The following is a 26,552-nucleotide window of genomic DNA, read 5'->3' as shown; positions in this document are numbered from 1 at the left end:
TGCTGCTGGGTGACCCTTCCCCAGGAGGGGCCGGGAGGCGTGCGCCCGCATTGTGCGTCCGCGAAACGTGCATTTCTGGGCTCTTTTTGTGCTTTGCCCTTGGCTGCCTCGGATTCTAGTTCCGGAGTAAATTTTATAAAAACCTTCTGGAGACGATGGTTTGACCTGTTCTGCATTTTTATATGATGCTATACTATAGGAAGGACTCTTTAAGGAGAGGGTAACAACGGGAGCTGAATCTCTCCTATTTATTATTTTGCTTTAAAAAAAATAGTAAAGAGGTGTTTGAGCGAGTTAAAGATGCTCGCAAGAAAAATGGAATATGCAGACATGTTTGCTGAAGGTGTTAGCTTGCGGGTTTGAGGGTTTGGTTTCTGCACAAACTTAGGAAGGGTCTATTGTACGGCCTCTCCTGTGTTACGGGGTATGTACAGCTTTTGAAGTTTCGGACCCTTCCGTTTTGGTTGAATAGTTTCACGTTGGGGTGGGGGTCGAAGGAAAGTGAAGAGGCGGAGAGGCCAGAATGTCATTCACAGCTCGTCGCGGGCTCCTCCCAGTGAATCCCTCTCCCATGAAATTTGCGTCATCACTAATTGCTTCATGAATAAATATATATAGAGAGAGAAAATAAGCCTTAAAAAAAAAGAGTTCTTTCTGCCAGAAACCGCCGAAGGATTGTTATTTGCTCTCTGATTACCTGAAGGTAATTGTTTGATACAGTGAAGCAATAATATACTTACATTTGGAAAATCATCGGAGGTTGTATGATGATTTTGGGGGGGAAGGGGGGCGCTAGTTCCTTTCTTTTCTTTTAAACCGTTGTCGGTACCTCATCGGTTCTGTGTACTGGTGGTGTAACGAACGACAGTATATTTGCTCCAGATGTGAAAGCTTCCAGCCATCTAAGACCAAATGAGCAGCAAAGTTTTCCCGGGAACTCTTTCCTATTTACCTTTTCCTTTACCACCAAGTTATTCCTGGGAGGCCCCCTGGTGCCTGCAGTTAGTGTTCACCTCCTAAGACTTTGTGGACGTGAACATCTTGCCGAGTGAGACATTTGCTTTGAGAGAAATTGTATATTGTAATCGTGTGTTGTTCTAAGAGAGAAATATAGCTCTTTAAAATGTTTACTATGTTAATTTGGGCAGAAGTTTCGTTTAGGCCCACATCTGTTTTTGTGTATTTTAAATTCAGCTTGTAAATTTAAATAATTTTAAAATCTGATGTTTGTATCTCAACTTCACTTTTAATTTCCATATGCTTGCATATTTATATGCTTTATAGGCATAAAACAAAGTAGACTTACATGTTTTTAAATGTTTGATCTGGAACCTCTTAAGGCAAATGCACCTTTTTATGATTATAGGTAATTAAGAATCTTTACTAGTGGATTATTCAAGGTTATTTATTTATTTATTTATTTTATTCAAGGTTATTGGAAAAAAGATATGGTGTGAAAAATGGAATGAGTGAATGATTCCATTTATTTTTGTGAGTTCAAGTTACATAAACGTTTGGTTTTGGTTTTGGATGATCATTTTTCTTTAATTGGTGAGAGTTCTAGTCCAAGGCATTTTCCCCTTTTTAAATTACCAAACATTGACCTGCTTTGTGCCAGTCACCAGGAATCCAAAGAAAAACACAGTTTCTTCACTCAAGAAACTCCTAATATAAACAAGTGATTTGGGCGTTTTTTTAGCCACTTCTCTGTTCATGTTCATCACACCCATCAGTAAAGAATTTCATTACTTGCTTCTTAATCCAGGAAAGTATATTTAGTTTGTTTGACAGTGCCTCCCTGAGAGTCTTAAATTCTCCAGGCTCCTCTTCTCCTTTCCCCTTCCAAAATCTAGACCCATTAAAAAACATCCAAAACAGACTTGGATTTTCTTAAGCAATTACTTTTATCTTCAAGTAAACATTTTTGTGTTTGCCTTGTTTTTCAGTGGTGTCACATGATAGTTGAATTTAACTCAGATTTTTAAGTGATGGTATTTTTGTTTGTCTTTAATCCTCATCCGAGTTTATGTTTTATAGATTTTCAGAGAGAGAGAGGAAGAGGGGGGAGGGAGAGAAAGAGAGAGAAATGAACGGTTGCCCCTTGTATGCACCTTGACTAGGGATCAAACCCACAGCCTAGGTATGTGCCCTGGCTAGGAATCAAACCCGAAACCTTTTGGTGTTCAGGATGACGCTCCAACCACCTGAGCCACCCAGGATGGTATTTTGTAAATGCTATCTAGCAGAATAGCTACTTTTAAGTTTTGGCGTGGGTTTTTTTGTATTACATGAACATATAAGTTAACATTTGACACAATTTCTCTACATGGTGGTGGTGGGGATCAGCAGGACTTGATCTTGTTTTTAAAATGTTGATTGGAGTTCCACAATATTCTTGATTTTTTTTCTTTTTTTATTATATTAAATTGCCAATCAGCGAAATAGATTAATGAATGAAACCACATTAACCCTCCCTTTTTTAAAGAACAGTTTTACTCAGCTATAATTCACATACCATACAGTTCACCTATTTGAAGTGTATAATTCAGTGATTTTTTTACTATGTTCACAGAGTTGCACAGCCAACTTTATTTTTTATTTATTTATATTTTTGAATATATTTTTATTGATTTCAGAGAGGAAGGGAGAGGGAGAGAGAGAAACACCAATGGTGAGGGAGAATCTTTGATTGGCTGCCTCCTGCAGGCCCCACAGTGGGGATGGAGCCTGCAACCCCTGGCATGTGCCCTGACCAGGAATCGAACCATGATCTCCTGGTTGATAAGTCAATGCTCAACCACTGAGCATCACCAACAGGGCAGCACAGCCAACTTTAGAATGGTTCCACCCTCAGGCACAACCCTGTTCCCATTAGCCAACACTTCCTTTTTTTCTTCACCCCATTTCCCCCTCTCCCCACACTTGGTAGCCGCTAAATCTATTTTCTGTCGGGATTGTACCTATTCTGGATGTTTGATATAAATGAAAGTGTATAATATGTGGTCTTTTGTGATTGACTTCTTTTAATGTTTTAAAAGTTTACCCATGTTGTAGCACAGTATTTCATTCCTTTTATGGATGAATACTTCATTGTATAAAATAACTAATTGTATCTATTCATTCATCACTTGAGTTGTTTTCCCTTTTTGGCTATTGTGAATAATACTGCCATGAATATTCGTGTACAAGTTTTTGTGGGGTCATGTTTTCAGTTCCCTTGAGTATGTAACTAGGAGCGGAATTGCTGGATCATATGGTAACTCCATATTTAACCTTTTTCGGATCTGCCAGACGGTTTAAAGCAGTGGTTCTCAACCTGTGGGTCGTGACCCTTTGGGGGTCGAACGACCCTTTCACAGGGGTCGCCTAAGACCATCGGAAAACACATACATAATTACATATTGTTTTTGTGATTAATCACTATGCTTTAATTATGTTCAATTTATAACAATGAAAATACATCCTGCATATCAGATATTTACATTGCGATTCATAACAGTAGCAAAATTACAGTTATGAAGTAGCAACGAAAATAATTTTATGGTTGGGGGTCACCACGACATGAGGAAGGAACTGTATTAAAGGGTCGAGGCATTAGGAAGGTTGAGAATCACTGGTTTAAAGCCTTTTTTTTCTGAGTAAATTGTTTAATTACGACCCAGTAGTCTAAAGGTTAGGCAGTTTGAAGGAAGTGTTAAGTTGCTTGTGGCAGCCTCAGCTTCTGCAGAGAAAGTGTGTATAGATCCAAAGCCAAGTCTGTTAGAAAAGAGTAGGTTCGGGAGCACGGGGGATCATCTGAGGGATACTTTCTTCTCTTGCTCCTTGGATGAGAAGCTAGAGGAGGCATAAAAGGTGGTACAGGTTTTAACTGATTCAGAAATTTGGAGTGTTTGTTTTCCCATTAGTTACTTCCAGTAGGTGAGGGAAAGTTTGACAGTTTGAATAGCCCAGAAGTGTTTCTGTTTTGTTATTTAAGGAGAGCTGGAGCTTTTCTGGTAAATTTCTAAATCCAAGATTAGGATTTAAACATCAATTTACATTTGAGTCTAAAGACAGGTTATATTAAGATTTAGGATTTGTAAGTTGTATCTGATAGGCTTTTTTCTCTCGTATCTTATTCTCCACATTTATTGTTTAACAGGGTATCCATCCCAATAACAGGCATTCTTAAACAACTCTAACAGAAGTAAAATAATGTAGGTGTATAAGAATGTCAAGATATTTAGAAATAATAACAAAATGTCATTAAGTGTTTCTGAAACAAAGGTTATCCTGGAAGTCTTGGGATTGGGGTATAGGGATGCTAAGAGAAATGGTTTGTAAATGTCAGGAAGCTTAGCAGTGATGTGGTGGAATCTTCTTCTGTTTTTTGTGTGGATACAAATTTTTATAACCTCAGGCAGTAATCACTGCTCCTCTACCTGCTGTAAATAGCTATTTCACAGCTTATTCTTCCTGGAAAAATGGAGGATCAGAGAAGATAGGAGAAAGAGATAAATGTCATAATTCTTCCTTCTGGTACACCTTCCATATTCCCCCAGACTGAATTGATTACCTTTGAAGTCTTGGTTATTAGTAGGTGAAAAGTATTTTTTTTTTATACTTCAGTCTCTGAAATATGCCATACAACAGAGACTTTCTATCTGTTGGATAAAATGAAAATGCTTAAATGGAAATAAAGTCTTTATTCCACAATTAAGGGTAGAAGACTAAAAGTGCACACACTGATTCTGAAGATAAAGAAGTAGAAATAATTAGTAGCTAGTCCTTTCCTAGTTGAAGGGTAAGTTCAGTTTCTGGTATAAGTGGGTACTTGTTATATAGTAGAAAAAGTAGTTAAAGGGCAGTGACAATTGTCCTTATCCTGTCTCTGCACTGTTCACATGTGTAACAGTGATTTCTGAGGGTATACATAACCTTCCTGAAAATCACTGGCCTCGGGACTCTCCCTTCCCAAATTTACCCACATTTGTGCAAGGACAAGGAGAGGTATTTATACTATGTGCATAATCTAGTGGGAACATTGTTGTTGGCTCTTCATTTGTGCTGACACTGTATAATTTGGAGGTTTTGGCACAGTTTTTTTTTCACTATAAAGGAATTCTATCCCTAGAATGTTCATCAGAAAATCCCCGAGATCCCAACCTGTCAATTACAGGTTGACCAAGACATTTTCTTGGCTTGTCTAACACTATTTTTACTTTTCCCCTAATCCTACCCCCTATGTTCAAGATTTAGAGAAATCAAAGTTACTTTTCATAATAAGTTTAAGGACATCTATTAAATATTGTGGGCATTCCTTAACATATACCAAAAATATACAAGTGGTAATTTCTTAACAGTTTATTCATTGATCTATCTTGTACTTTAAATGGGTCTTACACATGACTTTGTAATATGCATTGGCCATTTAGAGAATACTGGTTAAACTGAATTATGTAGATGTTCAAATGTACTCACACCTTCTATGATATCAAAAAAATCACATTTGTTAATATTATAACAAGATATTAGAAGAGTCCTTAAGTATGGAGAAGCCATCAGGTTCATGGTGCTGCATAAAAGGTTTCCCAAATTTTAATTTTCACTTGAAAGCTTGAAATGTAACATTAGCAAAAATGCTGTCAGTTGTTTTCCTTGTAATGACAAACACACTTTGTTTTCAAGAGTATCTGTTAAATATCTAAGAGTGAATAACCATAGTTTGTCATTATCTGTTAAATATCTAAATGTGAATAACCATAGTGTGTCAGTTGTGCTTTCTAGTAAAAAAGATGTTCTGTGGGGGTTGGAGGGGAGTGGCTAGATCAGCTTCAAACTAAGATAGTCACATGAGTGCTTTTCTTGGAGACAGCTATTGTACTTTGGTATGCAGCAGAAATGCTTTACGGCTACTTCCCCTTTCCCCTTTCATCATACTGAATATGAAAAAGATGTATACTCAGTGGTGGAGATGTAATAAAATTGTTTTTACTGCCTCATTAAGGGCATTCTTAAGTGAAGCTGGGCTTTTTTATGTTTACTAAAAGTGCATGGCAGTAAACACACTAGTGACTACAATAGTACAGTTAGCACTGATTTGGTTTGTGCTGGGTACCAGCAGTTTTAACAACCATTGCTTTTACATGGTGCAGATGTCAACACAATGAAAAAGGAGTCACACTTTGAGAACCTTAGGGCTAGGGCACTCCTTCCTGTACTCCTGAATTGTTTAGCCCTCACCTATGTGTGTTACAGCGATGTGAGAGAAAGAGAAACAGCGATTGGTTGCTTCCTGTGCATATCCACACCGGGGATTGAACCTGAAACCTGGGTATGTGCTGTGACTGGGAATCAAACCCGCAACCTTTCTGCACATGTGCAGATGCTCAAGCAACTGAGTCACACTGGCCAGGGTAGTTACTTTCCTTCTTTACCCTTTTATCATTATCAGCTTATCAGTGTACTTGGAATGATTTTTTAAGATGATTCATAGACCCCTTTGAAAATTCATGAAAGCCAGGGGTCTTGTCAGAAAAATATATATGTTCATGTACATACACAATCTTATATACATTTGTGTTTATTATACAGGGCTCCTGAAGGCCACCTGTGGGCTCTGAAACTACATTAATTTTTCCTATCAGACAGACTTCAAGTGCATTGAAATTATGGCAACTGCCTAATTCTTTCACTTAAAACTAAAATTCCACATTTTAGCCAATTGTAAAAATTATGCATTTTTTCTTTTTTGGCTAAAGGTAGACTTATGTGCAAAATACAGGCTGGGGCAAAAGTAGGTTTATAGTTGTGAGTACACAAACCAGAGTTTATTCTTGTATTTTTTTTATTCTGCTTATTTGTTTTTTAGATATGTATTTATTGCCATTTTATTGTTCATACTTTACTCCCCCCCCCCCCCCCCCCTTTAAAGAAGGCCCTATAACATTTCATATAATATTGGTTTGGTGGTGGTGAACTCCTTTTAGCTTTCTCTTGTCTGGGAAGCTCTATATGTCCTTTGATTCTGAATGATAACTTTGCTGGATAGAGTAATCTTGGTTATAGGTTATCTTGTATTATTACTTATTAATTATTGTATTATTTTCCACACAAGTAATTGTAAACTGCTTTTGCTACACCATGTATATTGAAATTAATTGACATTTATCATACAGAAAAATTTAGGCAATATAGGAAACCTGGATTTAAATGCACTTTGCTGTTGATTCGTATGTATCCTTGAGTGAATCTTTATTGGGTGTGGAATTAGGGTAGAACCCATTGGAATTAAAATGTTAAAGATGGGGCAGACATGATAGATAGTAGAATTAGTTCTTTTTTTCTTGGCATCCTTTCTATTTTAGAGAAGGTAGGTGTTGATAAGAACTTGCTGGAGAAAGTAGCAGGTGGTTATTGAAAGATAAAATTTAGTCTGCTGGCATGGGTCAGTGGTTGAGCATAAACCTATGAACCAGGAGGTCATGGTTTAAGTCCCGATCAGAGCACATGCCTGTGCTGTGGGCTCGATCCCAGTGTGGGATGTGCAGGAGGCAACCGATCAATAATTCTCTCTCATTGTTGATGTTTCTAGCTTTCTCTCCCTCTCCCTTCCTCTCTGAAAACAATAAAAATATTTTTTAAAAATGTGTGGACTTAATTGTAAATGGAGAATAGTAGGGGTATATAAAGACATAACCTATGCTTTCCTTATTTAAATGTCTTCTCAGTTAAGATTGAATGGGAGCTAGCAGTATATTTAGAGGTTAAAGAGAAAGTGAGTGAAGAAGGTAATGAAATTATTACAAGCTCAATACATTAGGGCAAATAAGGAACTCCCGTGCACCATTTCTCCCCACTCCATCTCAGAAGTTACTGGAAACCATATTATTAATGAATTTTATTTTCTCATTCATGTGAAAAAAGTGTTTTTCTTCATTTAACTAGCTTATAGAATTTTTAATATAATACCCTGTTATAAATATAATAATGCATTGAAATTTATTAAATATCTGGCAACTTTGAAAATCTGTTTTGTTTTGATCGGAAAATAAAGTGATAGTTGATAAAATTCTTGGAACTGCTGATAATATTCCAAGAAGTGTGTGGAGCTAAATCACTTGACAGCTGCTTTTCCTAATCTTCCTTTCTTCATAGCCACAGCTTCTTAATGATGCTATTTTGGCATTTTATTATTAAATGCAAGACTTTGCTGAGAGAATAGGCCAGACACTCAACAGGTGCTGTCCCGGAAACATTTTAGGGCTGTGAGGCCTCAAGTTAGCCATTGCAGAGCAAAGAGGGCTGCATTTCCATGGTAGCAACTTGCTGGAGCATCAAGAACTAACAAGAATGGAGATAGAAGCAAAAGATCATAGAATATAACCTTACTGTTAGTCATAGTACATAACAGATTTTCTGATAGTTTGCTGCCTGTCAAAATATTATTTTGTGGATAAATTTTAGAAAACTGACCATTTATTCATTGTTTATCAGTACGAGGATGTCGTCCAGGAAAGATTGTGCAGATGACTGAAGCAGAAGTTCGGGGCTTATGTATCAAGTCTCGGGAGATCTTTCTCAGTCAGCCTATTCTTTTGGAATTGGAAGCACCGCTGAAAATTTGTGGTAAGTAAATGGGTAAAGCTGGAAACAATCTCTTTTGAATCTAAGTCTTTCTCCCATATTTACATTGAAGATGATGATCTAGGGAAAGCATTTTAAAGTTTTTGTATAAAAGAGAAGACTAATAGGTTTTCTCTTATAAAATTCTATAAAAATTGAAACTTTTGCCCTGACTGGTTTGGCTCAGTAGATAGAGTGTTGGCCTGCAGACCGAAGGGTCCCAGGTTCGATTCCGGTCAGGGGCATGTGCTCGGGTTGCGGACTTGGTCCCCAGTGGGGACCCAAGTGCAGGAGGCAACCGATCAATGATTCTCTCTCATCACTGACGTTTCTCTCTCTCTCCCTTCCTCTCTGAAGTCAATAAAAATATATATATATTTTAAAAATTGAAACTTTCATGAAATGACAAGTTACAGACAAAATATTAGCTACATATACAACAGATAAAAAGATCACTGTTCACACTATATAAAAGATTTCTTATAGATAAATAAGAAAAAGCTATACAGTCAAAAAAATAAAAAGAGTCAGACCTTAGAAGAAATTCAGATGGCCAATAAATGTAAGATCCTCAATCTCACTAGTAGTCAGGGAAATGCAATTCAAAATCAAATCCTGAATGATAATCAGATTGAAAAAAATACCAAAACTGATTAATGTTAAGGAAGTGGTGAAATAGGCATGTTGGTGCACAAGTTAAAAAAAAAAGGTACAGAATTAGTGTCAATATGGCAATGTTCATGGTATTCTAGCTTTGTTGTGATCATTTTGACTTATTTTGAAAATTATGTAACTTTACAGTTTGTTCTTTTAAGTCTTATAATGGCTTTTGGCCGAAAGCAAAAACTTAAGACCTTAAATGGAGTAATAACATTTTTCCATAGTTCATAGTTCATCTAATAGCAGGAAGTGGTATAAATAATGTATTGTGCTGGCTTTTGGTTTAGTAATGCAGTTTTTCTTGGTAGTGGCTATTAGTGATTAAGACATAGTGTTTATGAACTTAACCATATGTTTTTGCTCAATCAAGGATTATTTGCTATATGCAGAAATTTATCTGGCCCTGGCCAGTCTGGCTCAATTAGTTGGAGTGTTGTCCCATGCACTGAAGCGTTGGGGGTTCCATCGCCATTTGGGGTGCATATGGGAGGCAACCAATCAAGGTTTCTCTCTCTCTTTCTCCCTCTCCCTTCCTTTCTCTCTCTCTAGAATCAATGAAAAATGTATTCTTGGGTGAGGATTTTAAAAAGAATTTATTTTGCATGTTTCTTAGTGATCTACTATTTCTAAGTTCTCGCTATTTGTCTTGCTATTTGGTATAACAATAGGACCTAAGTTAAACTACCAGATAATAAGATTAACTGTATTAGTTCTCTATTGTTGTATAACAGATCACCCCAAAACCTTATTGCTTAAAACAACATTAATTTATCACCTCACAGTTTTTGTGAGTCGGGATTTTGGACCCAGCCTACCCGGGCCCTCTGGTTCTAGGGCTCTCACAAGACTAGTCAAGGTGTCATGTGGGGCTGTGGTCATTTCGAGGTTCAACTGGGAAAGGATTCAGTTCCTTATGTGCTAATGGATTGAGGGCCTCTGTTCTCAATAAGCAGGTGGCCAAAGGCCTCCTTCTGTTCTTTGCCATGTGTGCTTTCCCAGAAGGCAGCTGGCTTCATCAAGAGTGAGAGAAAGCAAGAGAGTACAAGCAAGATGGAAGTCACAATCTTTTGTAACAATCTCAGATGTGACAGCCCCTCTTACTTTTGCTATATCCTCTTTATTTGAAGCAAGACACTACAGCTCACATTCAAGGGGAGAGGATTACACAAGGGAGTAAACACGTGGAATCATTTCATAGAAGGTGATTGTACAACAGTAACCAAATTTTCTAAAGCTGACCTTTTCTCTTTTTAGGAGATATTCATGGACAGTATACAGATTTACTGCGATTATTTGAATATGGAGGCTTTCCACCAGAAGCCAACTATCTTTTCTTAGGAGATTATGTGGACAGAGGAAAGCAGTCTTTGGAAACCATTTGTTTGCTATTGGCTTATAAAATCAAATATCCAGAGAACTTCTTTCTCTTGAGAGGAAACCATGAGTGTGCTAGTATCAATCGTATTTATGGATTCTATGATGAATGTAAGTAAAAATAAAAACCTATTTTTTATTAATGGAAAAAGTCCCTAATAATTTTCTACTTTAAAAAAGTTCTTTCAATTTAGAGTTTTTTAAAAAAATATGATACATTTAAGCATAAGCCCAAGAAGAGAGCCTTTCATGGAAGAGGAACCTGAAACTGGGAAATGTTACTAATTAAGTTGGTTCCTTGGGATCTCTTTCAGGTTGACTGCAGCTTGTTTGGCTTAAAGGACCTTTTGTAATTAGCTTACATAGTAAAATATCCAAGTGGAATAGAGGTTACTACAGACAGTAGCTTCTGGTTTTCTAGTGTCCATTAAGGTTTTAGCTCTCAGCATTCTTGTGATATGACAAAATCTTACTGGCTCTTTGTCAAAGAAATATTGAGACACTCTGAAATTATTTTAAAAGTTCAAGTTTCTTTTAGGATGTTAGTCTATATCTATAAACTAGAGAGATAAAGATACTGAATATTCTTTCCTTATTTTGTTGTACTTTTTTGGCAGTAAGAAATCACTGATTTGCTGTTGTGCAGTACTGCTTCCAAGTGTCATTACTGAACTATCCCATTACATTTGAATTGGTCTTTTGTTTTTTTCTAGCATTTCAAAGTAAACATATATTTGGTTAATTACAATTTAGAACCAATTACAATAATTTTCAAATTAAATTTATTGTTTTTCAGTGCTGAGTTCTCTATTAGAATCTATTTTTGCTTTTTTTCTGTATCCTTAAATATGGTAGAGTCCTATTTAAACTCCTATCTCTTTAGTTCATATTATTATTTGACAAAGGCTTAAGGAAGTGTTATATGTCTGGCACTATTCTATACACTGGGAATGCAGCAGTGCACAAGACAGATGATCTCAGTTGTAAGATCAGAGTACATAATGTAAAACTTTTAAACAATCACTGAAAAGATTCCTTAAGTAAAAAATAAACTAGGGGGAAAAAACCTGGGTAATGTGTTGTAGACAAAAGGTTAGTATCCTTAAATACAAAAAGCTTTTACAAATTAATTTAAAAAATCAACAAAACATATGAATAGGCATGTCACAAAAGAAGAAATACAAGTGGGAAAAAATATAGAAAAAAATCTTCAGTCTATTAAATAAACAAATTAAATTGATACTGTTTTTCACCTATCAACTTGACAAAGACTTAATTCCTGGTGTTGACCAAGATACAGAAAAAGGTACTCTCAGCCATTAGTGGTAGGGATATAAACTGATTCAACATTTACTTAATTATATGTTATGGGGGGAGGGGGGAGGTTGTTATCGCTGGCCCCAGGACAGATCATCGGATATGGCCTGGGGATCCCCAACACCTGGGGGCCTTCTCGTAAGCCCACGAAAGGGGGCAGAACCATATCTGCAAGACAAAGACCTCAGAAGGTTATAAAAAGTGAAGCCCTCTGCGTGTTTCTTCACTCTGATTTGGAAATTATTCCCGGAGTCCGCTAGTGTTAATAAACGGGATCCCTCCCTTTTTCTAGGAAGCGTGCTTGGTATTTCTTTGGTCTTCTGCAGCAAGGTAATACCAAATACAAAAGAATACATTTAAAAATTAGAACTCGCTGTTTGAATTTAAAATATACATCCCAAATTATATGTTATGAACTTCAACCACGAATATGTATTTTTTCCTTTTTCTAAAATATAAATTATGTTTAAAAGGCTCAGATTCGATCTAGTCTGCTACACACACAGGCTAATAATATGCAAAGTGTCCCCTTGGGAGTTTGATTGCTCGCTATGATGTGCGCTGACCACCAGGGGGCAGCGCGGAACGAAGGAAGGCCCCAGCCAGCAGCCGGAAGGCCCCGATTGACCCTGATTGCCAGCCGGCCAGGCCTAGGGACCCTACCCGTGCACAAATTTCGTTCACTGAGTCTCTAGTCTCTAATATAACTTTACTACCTTTTACGCATCATCAAAGTAAATACTGATGTGAATTTGTTGGCTTGTCAAGTTTTCTCAGGTAACTCCTTTAAGAATCTGGCAATTTGGAATTGCTACAATATTAGAATTCCAGTCAGTCAGCCTCTTGCTGTGCTGCATTTCTAAAGATAGCTTGGATCTGAACATGCTCCCCTTCCCTAATCCATAGTGTGGAGATGCCCTAGAGATATAGTTGCTATAATCAATACTTTGGGCCTTTGAGGAATGATATAAAACTGTAAGGACTGTTCATAACTAATTCACCTAAATTCTAAATCCCAAGTATCTAACCAGTTGAAAACTGGCCTCAAATATATAGTTTACCAGCTATTCATTCAATCATCTATACCCTTATTTGTCTTCCCAAAATTGGCAGGTATATCAAGCATGAACAGGGTATTAAATGGTGTATTAACTCTCTCTCTTTCTTCACAAGCCACTGAATGGTCAAAAGGACCATTCAGCTAACAAGTATATTATTAGGACATAAGAAAAAAGAAAACTTAAAAAATTACCCTTAAAAAGTATTATTCCAATTCCCTCATGATTATTAACCATCTTGTGATAAATATTGCAATCTTTCAACATCAAAATTGGATGGTTTAGACTCCAGTAGAAGAAATGACAAATGTACAATAGGGAGAAAGGTTAGTCATTGAGAACAGTGTGTAAGAGCTTGATATATAATGAAAAAAGTATGGAACTTCCAAATAAAAACTGTTGATTAAACACACACCTACTTTAACTCTTTCTGTAACTCTCCTAAAACAATAGGAAAGGGAATTTTAATGCATAAGCTTGCAAGTAAAAGAAAAAACAGAAAGTAAAACTTGGAGTGACTACTTAGCAAATGAGAGAAGGTTGAATCCTCAGTGGAGAAAGCCAAAAAGCAACTGATTTCACTGCCAAATCACTATGACCCTCAAAAATGTTTCAGGATTTGGCAGCAGCATCAAGTACCGTTTCTTAAGATGAACACCTGGTAATGGAATTGCCAGGCCAAGTATAGGCATATCTTTAACTTCACCAGATAATCTATATATATAAAAGCCTAAGCGACTGGCCGACGTTTGACCAGTAGCTATGATGTGCACTAACCATCGGGGGCAGACCTCAACACGAGCTGCTGAGCTGTGGTGACTTGGCAGCTGCAGTTCTCAGGTGATGCACTGGAATCAAGAGAGGAGGGAGCCGGATTCCGGGTTGCGTCACCCGAGAACTGCCCTCTCGAAATCCGGGATCCCTCAGGGGATGTCGGAGAGCTGGTTTCAGCCCCATCCCCAAAGGCCAGGCCAAGGGTCCCCACCAGTGCACAAATCTGTGCACTGGGCCTCTAGTGTTACAATGATTGCCAAAGTGGTTTTACTAATAATAGTTTTGTTGGGCAATATCTCCTTTTTTCTTTCTTTTAAGACTGGTTCTTTTGTACTGTTGTATTATCAAGGATGATATTGTAAGGTATTCTAATCACTATTTTCATGGAGCTTACATTCTAATCTTGCATTTTACTAGAGGCCCAATGCAAGAAATTCATGCAAGATTAGGCCTTCCTTCCCCTGGCTACCATCACCGGCTTCCCTCTGGCACCCAGGACCCGGGCTTCCCTCTGGCTGCCGCAGGCACCTGGGACCCGGGGTTCCCTGGCAGCCCCGACTTCGTCCTGAAGGAGGTCCGGTCTAACTAGCATATTAAACTTTTATTATTATAGATTTTTATTTCTGAGGTGTAATATGTGGTTTCAATTGTTTAATCAGACCAGCAGACAGAAAGTGGGTTGTAGTATATTAGACTATAACCACTTTTCTAAAGCTACATCAGAAATAAAGGTATATTCTTAAAAGATAAAATACAGGCTTGAATATCCTCAGGATAGAAATTATATCAAATGAAATAATGTATGTGAGAACAGCTTACAAGCAGTGCTTTGAGTTAGACTTACCATTGAGAGACAGGTTAAGGCAAAAAAGCATAGGAAATTAGTGCTTGAGTCTTTCATCTCTTCCCTGGGTTATTGCAACTTATTGCCAAATTCAGAAAAATTGAGTAACACTAAAAAGGTGAACATACACTGAAGATTGTCTTTGTTGTAGCTTTTTATGCTAGACTAAAGGAAAATTTTGGCCTCTGTCTCTGTTTATACTTGCTATAGTGCCAAGTTGTAATTCATTCAAAAGTGAATACCAGTTAAGCACTTGGAAATTCTCCTTTCTTGGTAATAAATTTATGCTGTGTTGCTCAGTGCATTAGAGTTAAAATGGACAATGTCCAGAGGCACCCCTTTTGCTTCTGCTTATTTATTTGGCTAGATATGTAACTAGTATACATATTGAATGGAAAAAATAAACTAATAGTCTATTAGACTCTTTGAAAGTTGCTATGTTACAGTGATCTTAGAAGACAAGTGTTCGATGTATTTGTTTCATAGAACACCTAAGACAATCTTTGAAGTCTTTGTAACTTTACTGAAGGTGTGTAAATGTTTTTTAAATGTATTACCATTTTTAAAATATAAAAGTAGCACTTGTTCATTATAGAAGAAAACAGTGCTAGATAATCAAAGAAAATTGAAATCATTCATAATCCTGTGGCTGTGAGATAACTAATGAGAACAGTTGTAAATGTATTCGTTCTATTCGCTTGGTCTTTTTGTAGGCAAACGAAGGTTTAATATTAAGTTGTGGAAGACCTTCACTGATTGTTTCAACTGTCTGCCTATAGCCGCCATTGTGGATGAGAAGATCTTCTGTTGTCATGGAGGTAGACTACTAAATTTACCTAATGGGTTTTTCTTATTCTTCTATTATTTAGAAAAGACCTGTAATATTTAAGCAGTGCTTTTGTGAAAACTCAAGTGATTAAAACTGTTTAAATATGGCTAAAATCTCTTCTATTACCTAGAAATTTATGATATTTATACATAATGAAAATAAAAATTTAGTATTTATCTTTAAAGAATTTCACGTAGGAGGATAACCATAGTTTTGTTTTTAAAAATATCTTCCTTTTGCCTCATTTGTAACAGGAAGATGCCCGTACTATCTGTAAAAATAAGAGGATCGTTGTTTTCCTGCCTTTATTAATGCCTTTTATCAGAATCCAAACATAATTTAATATTCCCATATGCCAAGAGTTCTAGGCTTTATGTAATATGTCTGCTTTAGTCCTAAAAATAATTTTTGGTAGAATGTTACTCTGTATGACTTGTTTAAATAAGCTTGATTTTTGAAAGTTTATTTGAAAAACTAATATATTTCTAGCATTTGGCTACATGCCATGAAAATATATAGATATAGATATATAGAAAGAGATATATATATAGTTATGGCACCAATGTATGAGTTGGCTATCTTGAGGAATTTAAAAATCTATTGATAAAATGTATACTTTCAAAACAGATATTGAGTAATGAAAGAAATTTAATTATGTCAAAGTATTTATAGAGACAGTAATTATGAGAAGTCAGGAAAAGGAGAGAATTGTTGGGTAAAAGTTTATGGAGACAGATTTTGGAGAGGTGGAAACAAAGACAATCTTTATGTTTAGTTCAAGAAATGAGTGAGGACTGGCCTGTCTAGAATGTCAAGTACATGTTGGGGAATGATGGATGGGATCAGATTATAGAGATTTGAATACTGAGCAAAGGAGTTTATTGAATGGTTTGATAGCCATATTGGGTTTTTATACAGGGAAGTAATTTAATGAAAAACTGTAAGAAAATTAGTTTTCTATCAATATGTGGTAAAAATTAAGACAATGCTAAAAAGATAGATGCACTTTTCTAGGCCTGAGAAAATAAGTAGTTAATCTCTAATGGTACATAATTCACTGTATTAATTGAAACATTTTACAATAGATACTAAACATTTAAGAAATTGTAGCTCTTGCACATTAGCATAGCTAAGAATAGAAGTGTAGCAAGCAGAATGGAGTATGAATATTTAGGTTCATTCTTTGTGATGATGCTTAGATTGTCTACCAAAGAAAAATACTGGCTGTTACCTATGTACTACTTGAAAGATTACAAAGTATTTTCATGTTTATCATTCTGTTCAACAATTATGCTTTTGTGAAGATAATGAGCATGTTGGAGTGGATTATAGGAAGGTCTAATGGGACAGAGTGGGGCACTTTAACTTAGAGGTATGTTTAAGAGTAGGTGATAAGTGGCAAAATGGTTGGAAAGATTGGAATTGAGTATGTTCCTATGAAGGACAGAGAATGGTTGTAAAGAAAGAAGAGTGGTAGGATTTCTTTCCTTGGGAAATTTTTTGAAATGAAAGGTAACTTCATGCCCTGGTAGAGAAAGTGGAGAAGCTAATTATAATGTTCTGTTGTATCAAAATGGGATTCTATTTAATAACAAAATATTAAAAGGAACACTTTAAATGTCTTTAATTTCACATAGTGAATCTATTTAATTAAATATTTTTTTGTTTGGGTGAAATTATTTTAGATGTCAGTACTATTGATTCATGTTTTTATTTATAGGACTGTCACCAGACCTGCAATCTATGGAGCAGATTCGGAGAATTATGAGACCCACTGATGTTCCTGATACAGGTTATGTATAGAGACGTTTGCTTAATCATTTTATGTAAAATAGTAGAGGGCCCGGTGCACAAATTCGTGCACCAGTGGGGTCCCTCGGCCTGGCTTGCGGGGATCAGGCTGAAACTGGCTCTCCGACATCCCCTGAGGGGTCCTGGATTGCGAGAGGGCGCTGGCCAGGCCGAGGGATCCCACCAGTGCATGATAGGGGCTAGGGAGATGTGGGAGGTTGGCCAACCAGGGAGGGACTGCAGGGGGGCTCCAGGGTGTGTCTGGCCAGTCTCACTCAGTCCCGATTGGCTGGACCCCAGCAGCAAGCTAACCTACCGGTCGGAGCGTCTGCCCCCTGGTAGTCAGTGCACAGCATAGCGAGCCGTTGAGTGGCCTTAGCATATCATTAGCATATTATGCTTTGATTGGTTGAACAGACAACTGGATACTTAGCATATTAGGCTTTTATTATATAGGATTGGCATATTTGAATTATATTTAGTGGAAGCAGAATTGGTTTATGTAATAAGTAATAGAACCCTACCAAATATAGATTTATTTAAAAGCTCTAGTGTGTTGTTGGCTCAGGGATAAGTAAAATTGATCAGTGGAGTAGACTGTGGCACCCAGAAATAGACCATGTAGGTAGCTCTGTAAGGAAAGGATGAACTATTCAGGAAATGCTGTGTGTTACTTGGTTATCAATATGGAGAAACCACATACAAAAGATGAACAGCCTTTTCCATATATTGTGTGTATTCTTAGAGTGAGCCATACACATATATCCTCTAGGTGGAAAAGGTGGAAAGTACTACCTTAAGAAACCAGGGATGATTATATTTGTAAGGGGCTTTAATAAAGAATGGCTAAGTTTTATAAACTGGGATACCAGGGGCAAGAAATTGTTACTGTTTATTAAAGGGTAAGGTAAAGGGACAGGAGAAGAAAGGTGATGAAGGTATACTTTATAAACTTTGTTTTGCTTTATTCATTGCTGTTTTTATTCTTTAAAGGTTTGCTCTGTGATTTGCTATGGTCTGACCCAGATAAGGATGTGCAAGGCTGGGGAGAAAATGATCGTGGTGTTTCCTTCACTTTTGGAGCTGATGTAGTCAGTAAATTTCTAAATCGTCATGATTTAGACTTAATTTGTCGAGCTCATCAGGTATGAAATATAAAACTTTTGTATATTTTAATATTTATTAACTTCACACAAGTCTACTTTTATTTTTGAGGAAACTGAGAGGTGAAGCCTGTACCTTGTATTCACAATTAACAGTCTAATGATTTGTTAACCCTTTCTTACACTTTAAGAGGAAATGTTTCAAAATAATATATTTTTGCAGTTATTCTGCAATTCTAATAAATTTTTCAGTGTTTGTCTGAAACTTTCTAGAAAGATTTGATCCCATTTTAATACGATATCTACATATTATAGATAATAACCAAATGAATTGTGGGGATTTTGATAAGAGCCAACTACGCTATAAAAAGACATTTTTGAGAAAGTTGAGGAAATTTGATTACAGACGGGGTATTAGAAATCCAGTAATAGTTGTTAATTGCTTTAGCTGTGATGATATGTCATTGTTATATAAGAAGGATGTCCATATCAGAAATGTTGCTTTAAAACACATCAGCAGAGCCTGGCCAGTGTGGCTCCGTGGTTGAGCATCGACCTATGAACCAGGCAATCACAGTTCAATTCCGGTCAGGGCACATGCCCGGGTTGCGGGCTCGATCCCCAATGTGGGGCGTGCAGAAGGCAGCTGATCAATGATTCTCTCTCATCATTGATGTTTCTGTCTTTCCCACTTCCTTCCTCTCTGAAATCAATCAAAATACATTTTTTTTAAAAACAAAACACAGGAAAAAAGGAGGGCTAAATGAAAAAAATGTAGCAAAATGCTGATAATTATTAAATCAGTGGTTAGTAAATGGGAATTACTAACTTTACTTTTGTACATATTTGAATTTTCATTATAAAATGAATATACAATTTAGGTTTATTTATTTGTTTACTTTTTTTATGTCCTTTACCACTAAATTGTACACTATTTAAGGAGGGGATTGTGACTTGTTGATCTTTCAATATTCACTGCCTTATAAACTTACACATTACACCATGCTTTTAGTATTTGTTGAATAAAGGAATTAATTAAAAGCTTGTTTTAACAATATATAACAATATAACAAAGCTTCATGTTTTCTAAAACATAACTAATATGAAATACATTCAGAAGCATTTTTTTTTAATTTTTTTGATATATTTTTATTGACTTCAGAGAGGAAGGGGTGGGGAAAGAGAGATAGAAACATCAATGATGAGAGAGAATCATTGATCAGCTGCCTCCTGCATACCCCCTACTGGGGGACAAGCCCGCAACCCGGGCATGTGCCCTTGACTGGAATCGAACCCAGGACCCTGCAGGCCGACCCTGCAGGCTGATGTATCCACTGAGCCAAACCAGCTAGGGCCAGAAAAACCTTTTTGGACTACTTTTTTGAAAGTACTAAAAGTATTTGAAATTTGTAAATATAATGTTTTTTAAAGATTCCTTGTTATTTTTTGTTAAAGCAAAATTTATTAAGTTTATGCTGTCCCACAATACCTCCCTTTTCTTTAGGGCTTTACACCCATGACACATGACTACTTCTACCTCTTTGTGATTCTACATGATAAACACAGGTGACTGGCTTCTCATTTAAGCCTTGCATTAGATAAGAGGGCACAACACATATTATCTCTAATATTAAGAGACTTGTGATGAGGAATAACACAAACTCCAAATATTTTCTGTAGGAACAATCCTGTTCTTTCAGTAAATATGTGATTGAATGAACAAGTGAACAAGGAAACTAAGAACTAAAAGGATGTACTGAGTGCCAAGTACCTTGCTGAGCCTGTAGTAGGAAAGGTGGCCAGGGTCTTAACAGAAAAGGTTAATACCTAAATTCTACCATGAGATAATTACATCATGAGCATGTACCTGATACTAAGAAATTATTTTAAAACATATATTATTTTGGAGGTGCTTTCTTATCTTAGCAAGTATTGTAGGATAAGTGTTTCTTAATTAAGGGTACCTAAAAGACTTCAAACAGTATTCTTGCCCAATATAAATAAATATTAAGTGTTTAGGTATCATTACCTACCTCTCAAATTGTAGAGCTGAGAAACAAATTAATTCGCTCAGAAATTGACAATAAATTCTAAAAATCATGTTAAGTTATTAAAGAAAATTTAATTATGAAAATTTTAACCTATAACAAGCTAATTTTTTAGGAGTATGATCTGTGTAAATTAAGTTTAATTTAGTAGAGCATTATGTGTAGCTACATAATACTAACATAAAATTTAAAAGTGGAGCAAGAAAAACGTTGTGATAATCTGTTTTTCCTTGTCTGGTTATTGTTCACTGAATTAAGGATTCTATAGTTGGATTATAATGCCATCATCTAAGAAGTGCTTAGGGTCTCAGCTCTCTGCAGACACTACATATTAGCATATGGAGAGCCCTGGAAATGGCATGATTTCTAAACTTCTTAATAGTCATTAATTTATTATGATTTCATGTAAGCTAAATCTTTACCATTATAGAAAAAGCAAACTAATTTAAATATTCTAAGGCAGTTTAAGAATAAAAATCAAGCTTTCAAAACAAACAGGGTTTACTTTCTTTTAGGTCTTTGTTACATTAATCTCAGTGAGTTTAGATGGTTGAGAATTACATATTTTTTTCTTTGACATTTTCTTTGACAGGTGGTGGAAGATGGATATGAATTTTTTGCTAAACGACAATTGGTGACCCTATTTTCAGCCCCAAATTACTGTGGTGAATTTGATAATGCTGGTGGAATGATGAGTGTGGATGAAACTTTGATGTGTTCATTTCAGGTATAATATAAATTTATAACAACTAATTTATAACAACTGGAAATATAATTAATAAAAATACTGTCAGGAGAAATGTTCTTTTAGACTGGTGTACTTTTCTTGAGCCAGTGTAGAAAATCGGTTTTATTAAAAAGTGAATCTCAGCATAGGCTCGGTAGCGATTTCTGTTTTTTAGGGAACCTAAGTTATATTAGTCCTTTTTTTCCCAAAAAATTTTGAAGAGAAAGTTTAATTAGAAAGTTACAGAGGTAGTAGAGATGAGCCAGCTGGGCTAGATAGGCTCAGGAAACAATAGAAGCCAAAGAAGGGCCCATTGAGCTTAGGAGAGAGAAAGGCAAAGGTAATGTGCCTGGGGCGGGGAAGCTGAGGGAAGGGAAAGGCACAGGCGAGTGCAGGGTCCTTAGTATTGAGGGTTTTAAAGGCTGGGAGTTTATAAACTCAGATGAAAATAACATAGAATATTTACCTAAGAAAAAGCTTTCCAGATAATCTTAAAGTACCCATTTATAAATATAGAAACATTTATATTTTAAAAGTGATGAACTTTAATGTGCTATTTAAAATCATTCTTGTTCATAGACCAAAACAACTTTGATACTTTGTTTTTGCATAAGTTATTTTATATCCCCGAACATACATACACTTTTTAAATGTAGACCATCCCTCTTTCTTTTTGTATTACACTGTTTGTGTAATTTACACTTAGTATAATTAAGTGTAAATGTTTGGCTTATCACTTATAATTTAAGGGTAGTAATCAGGCCATATCCTTCAACAGTCACCATAGTGGAGTTGAAGTAATATATTATTTTTCAGTGAGGCACTATGATGCTCTGAATAGTTCTAAGAAATATTTCATAAGCCTTTTGTATGCATTTTTGTACAAATATTGAAATTTTCTATTTATAATGAGCTTAAAGCTCTATTTACATCCACCAGAATGAATACAATTTTAATAAGACAATAACAAGTATTGGTGAGGATGTAGAGAAATTGGAACTTTCATACATCTATAGTAAAAATGTACATTGATAGTGAAAATGTAAAATGGTGCAGTAAACATGGAGTTTCTGTGTGACCCAGCAATTCTAATCCTAGGTATACACCCAAAAGAATTAAAAATAGGTAATCAATTACATGCATATGCATATGCATAGGAACACTATTTATAGTAGCCAAAAGGTTGAAAATGACCCAAATGTCAATCAGCTAAATAGTGAATAAACAAAATGGCATATTGTTTGATAATTAAAGGTAATGAAATACTGATACATGCTGTAACATACATAAATCTTAAAAACAAAGAAACCAGTCACAAAATACCAGGTTCCATTTATATGAAAGAGCCAGAAACGACAAATCAATAGAGAAAGTCAATTAGTGGTTGCTTAGAGTTAAAGGGGGGAGGAGGAGTAGGGGAGTGAAAAAGGGATGGGAACAAGGTTTCTTTTGGGGTGACAAAATTAGATTATAGCCGTTGCTCTACAACTCTGTAAATACATATACTAAAAAGCATTGACTTGTATATTTTAAATGGGTGAACTTTATGATATGTAATACAGGCAGTCCTCGGGTTATGTCGGACTTGACGTAGGTCGTTTCGTGGTTACGTTGCCATCTCCCATTTATTTATATAAAAAAAAGTTCCGTCATTTTGATGTATGTACATATGTGCTTCATGTTTTTTATTATTTACTGTATTTACCACAAGTAAAGGTCAAAAATTTGTTCTACTGTTTCACTTCATTACTGCTTTGTATGTGCTCCATGTGAGTGACGTAGGTGCTTTATGTAGGTGGGTTCCGACTTACGGCGAAAATCGCTTTATGTCGCGCCATTTGAACAGAATCTCCGACGTAACCCAAGGACCCACTGTATACAAAAACAAAGCTGGTTTGTTTTACGATGTTTTATTTTTAGAATTTTTATGAGTTTATTTGAGACAAACTGATGGCATATGCTGGGGAGCAAGATGCCTCCTCAAAGCTGTTTTTTAAATGAAAAGATCTGTTAACACATAAAAAAATTAAGGTGTGAAGAGTTTGTGACTAGTTACCCTCTAAATAGTGGCAGAATTATGGTGAGAACCTAGGTCTTTTCTTAAAGCCAGAGTATTTTCCTCACCACAGAGATAAACCAATTTGAAAAAATTTTTTTGCTTAAATCCAAGGAATGGTAGTTGATAGGTTCGTATACGCATGCTTTTGTTAGTAAATTATCGATGGAATTACATAATTGCACTATTCAGATGTTTGCAAACTCTTTAAAATGTGAGAAATATTTGTGGAAATTTGCTGTTTTTTCTACATTTTTATTGCACTTTACAATTTCTGCCATTTATTGAAGAAGAAGAAAAAATACCCACTGTTGTAACAGTAACTTTCTTAAACTTATTGCACTTGAAAGAATAACATTGTTAATAAATTGTTTACTTTAAGATATTGAAACCATCTGAAAAGAAAGCTAAGTACCAGTATGGTGGACTGAATTCAGGACGTCCGGTCACTCCACCACGAACAGCTAATCCACCGAAGAAAAGGTGAAGAAAGGAACTGTGGAAAGAAACCATCAGATTTGTTAAGGACATACTTCATAATATATAAGTGTGCACTGTAAAACCATCCAGCCATTTGACACCCTTTATGATGTCACACCTTTAACTTAAGGAGACGGGTAAAGGATCTTAAATTTTTTTCTAATAGAAAGATGTGCTACACTGTATTGTAATAAGTATACTCTGTTAAAATATTCAACAAAGTTAAAACCAAATTCAAAATTACCCATTAAAGTTACATCTTCACTTATCACAGTTTTTAAAGTTGAAAAGCATCCCAATTAAACTAGATGTGATCGTTAAATCAGATGAAAGCATGATGATCCATCTGTGTAATGTGATTTTAGTGTTGCTTGGTTGTTTAATTATTTTGGGCTTGTTTTGTTTTGTTTGTTTGTTTTTGCTAGAATAATGGCAAATATTTTAAATTTTTTCCCCTGAACATTTTTAAAAATGAAATGTGGGACGAGCTCTAAAGACATTCACCAACTATTATTTTCTCTTGCTTATTTACTTATGTACCTGTTTAATCTTACTAAGAAAACTTATGCTTCGTTGCTGTGAAAAGGAATTTTAGAGGTTGATATTTTAAAAGTATGCAAACTGTCCAATCCAGTGATTTAATCAACAGTTTGACTGGGCAAACTTTACAGCTGATAGTGAATATTTTGCTTCATACAGAAATTGCCACAGATATGGATTTGTGCACTCTAATTTTTAACTGATTGATGCTGTATTGTGCAGTAGCATTTCATTTAACTTTAAGGTAAAGTTCATAGTATTACCCACCTAGTTGGTAATGTGATTATGTGGTACCTTTGTTTTAGGTTTTAATTTGCACGAAACACCTTTTGGCATGCTTAACTTTCTGGAAACACTCTCACCTGCATCGATTTTGTTTTTTGGGTTTTTGTTGTCGTTTTTTTGTGTTTAGATCCATAAAACATGGGAATCCTTTTTTGACAAGCCTTGGAAAGCTGACACTATCTCTCCCTTTCTCTGTACGAAGGACATATTTAAATGAATGCTGGTCAGTGGGACATTTTGTCAACTATGGGTATTGGGTGCTTAACAGTCTATTAATGCCATGTGAATGTTGTATACGATTGTAAGGCTTATGTCACTAAAGAGTTTTATTCTGATTTTTCATGATCAAAGTCCATATGATATTGTATAGACATGCTTTGTAGTGAACTATAGTAGCAATAATTTCTGTACATGATCAAGGGTTTTTTGCAGCATTTCTTTTCCTCTTCTCTCTTTCTCTTTTTAAGGGTTAGCATTAACAAATGGCAAGACTAGAAAAGTGAACATAAAGATTTTATAAGGAGAACTTAGAGGACACAGATTTGTGATTTTTGGGTGCGATACTTTTGATGTGATTCTAAAAGCTTTTATTGAGCATTGTCAAATTTGTAAGTTCATAGGGATGGACATCATATTTATAATGCCCTTTTATGTGTGCTACCGTAGATGTGAAATTCTTGACCTTAATATTGTCTTTAAAAATGTTAAATTGAGAATTCTGTTAACTTACGTTTTATGAATTGGTGTATTGTATTACTGCAAGAGATTTGATTTTCAGCTCAGTGCAACGTTCTTTCAAATGCATATGTCTTTTTTTCTAATTCCATTTTGTTTTAAAGCACATTTTAAATGTAGTTTTCTCATTTAGTAAAATTGTCTAACTGATATAAAGCCTGACTGGTTATTTTATTCCCTTTTTCCCTTTACAATGAGACATCTTACCTAATAATAGACAAACATGTAAATTAGCCATCCCTCTGCTACGCTCACCAGCCAATCAGAGTATGCAAATTAACCCAACAAAGATGGCAGTTAATTTGCATACGTAGGGGCGAAGTGGTGGAAGAAGACTGAAGGCCCCAGCCGGAGCAAAGGCCTGGGTCCCAGGTGCCGGAGGAAAACCAGTGCCGGAGGAAAACCAGTGCCAGCAGACAGGGGACGGGAAGGCCTATTGCACGAATCTCTTCGTGCAACGGGCCTCTAGTTTAGATATATTTTATTCAAATAAGATTTCACGGTCTTTGACATACATTGAATTGGTCCTGCTCGGAAGGTGTTCATGTACTGCATATGATGTATTAGATTAGGTCACACAAGCTTTTATCTAATGTGATTCAAATATCTACCTCACTGGAGTGTACGTTGAGCAATTTCTAATAGAATTTTAGATGCACTCTGAGTAGTCATAGTGAAGTGGGTCTAGAAAATAAGCCTTTGGCAGGAAACAGGGCAGTCTTTTATTGTCAGTATTAATCAAAATAGCTAATTTAGATCCTCCTTACTGGAGTTTTGTAATAATTTTCCAGGTCAATTCTGATTATGGAAAAATAGTCACTAAGCAAATTAATAGCGGTCACTAAATTTTAAAGAATGGAAACTTATCCTGTTTAAATATTATTCAAGCAGCCTTAAAATCACTTTAACATCATATACATAATTTGGTAAATATCATATACAGATATTTACTAAGTAACTGCTACTTGAAATAAATAAAACGTCATTTCTTAGGAGAAAAATAACCTGTAATTCTAGTGTCACTAATTTATAGTGTCCTTCCTCTCTGTTTTTTTTAATTGTTTCTAGAGAGAGGGAGACAGAGACCGTGATCAGCTGCCTCCTGCACCCCCTCCTGGGGATCACGCGGCATCCAGGCGTGGGCCCCCGGAACCAAACCCAGACTTCTCGGCCCGCGGGAGGATGCTCATCCCACGGAGCCGTCCGGGCCAGGGCTCACATTGCTTTTTCACATATTTATGCTGAAAACGTGTTTAGGGAAGGAAGGTGTCAGGCTTCCTCTGCTCTTGCTCCCTAACCCAGTCCACTCCTCTGTGGGTCTCCCCGA

General features: G+C 36.0%; 1 protein-coding gene across 1 annotated transcript; it reads left to right on the top strand.

Moving 5' to 3' along the window:
* The first annotated feature begins 8,475 nt into the window (after positions 1-8,475).
* On the top strand, positions 8,476-25,381 carry PPP1CB (protein phosphatase 1, catalytic subunit, beta isozyme). Its single transcript, XM_005874837.2, has 7 exons — positions 8,476-8,607; positions 10,519-10,749; positions 15,345-15,449; positions 17,181-17,252; positions 18,245-18,396; positions 20,995-21,129; positions 23,568-25,381. Exons 1-7 carry the CDS (start codon positions 8,508-8,510, stop codon positions 23,670-23,672), a joined length of 900 nt encoding a protein of 299 aa, XP_005874899.1. The 5' UTR covers positions 8,476-8,507; the 3' UTR covers positions 23,673-25,381.
* The last annotated feature ends 1,171 nt before the right edge of the window (positions 25,382-26,552 follow it).

The sequence above is a fragment of the Myotis brandtii genome, unplaced genomic scaffold, assembly GCF_000412655.1.
Source record: "Myotis brandtii unplaced genomic scaffold, ASM41265v1 scaffold454, whole genome shotgun sequence".
NCBI lineage: Eukaryota > Metazoa > Chordata > Mammalia > Chiroptera > Vespertilionidae > Myotis > Myotis brandtii.
This window is presented reverse-complemented; position numbering and strand designations above follow the sequence as displayed.

What these genes read in the sequence shown, in the direction of transcription:
- PPP1CB (XM_005874837.2), top strand. Translation starts at nt 8,508, where the DNA reads ATGACTGAAGCAGAAGTTCGGGGCTTATGTATCAAGTCTCGGGAGATC. An exon ending in TAATTTGTCGAGCTCATCAG is followed by an intron (nt 18,397 to 20,994) that starts GTATGAAATATA and finishes TTTCTTTGACAG; the next exon opens with GTGGTGGAAGATGGATATGA. An exon ending in CTTTGATGTGTTCATTTCAG is followed by an intron (nt 21,130 to 23,567) that starts GTATAATATAAA and finishes GTTTACTTTAAG; the next exon opens with ATATTGAAACCATCTGAAAA.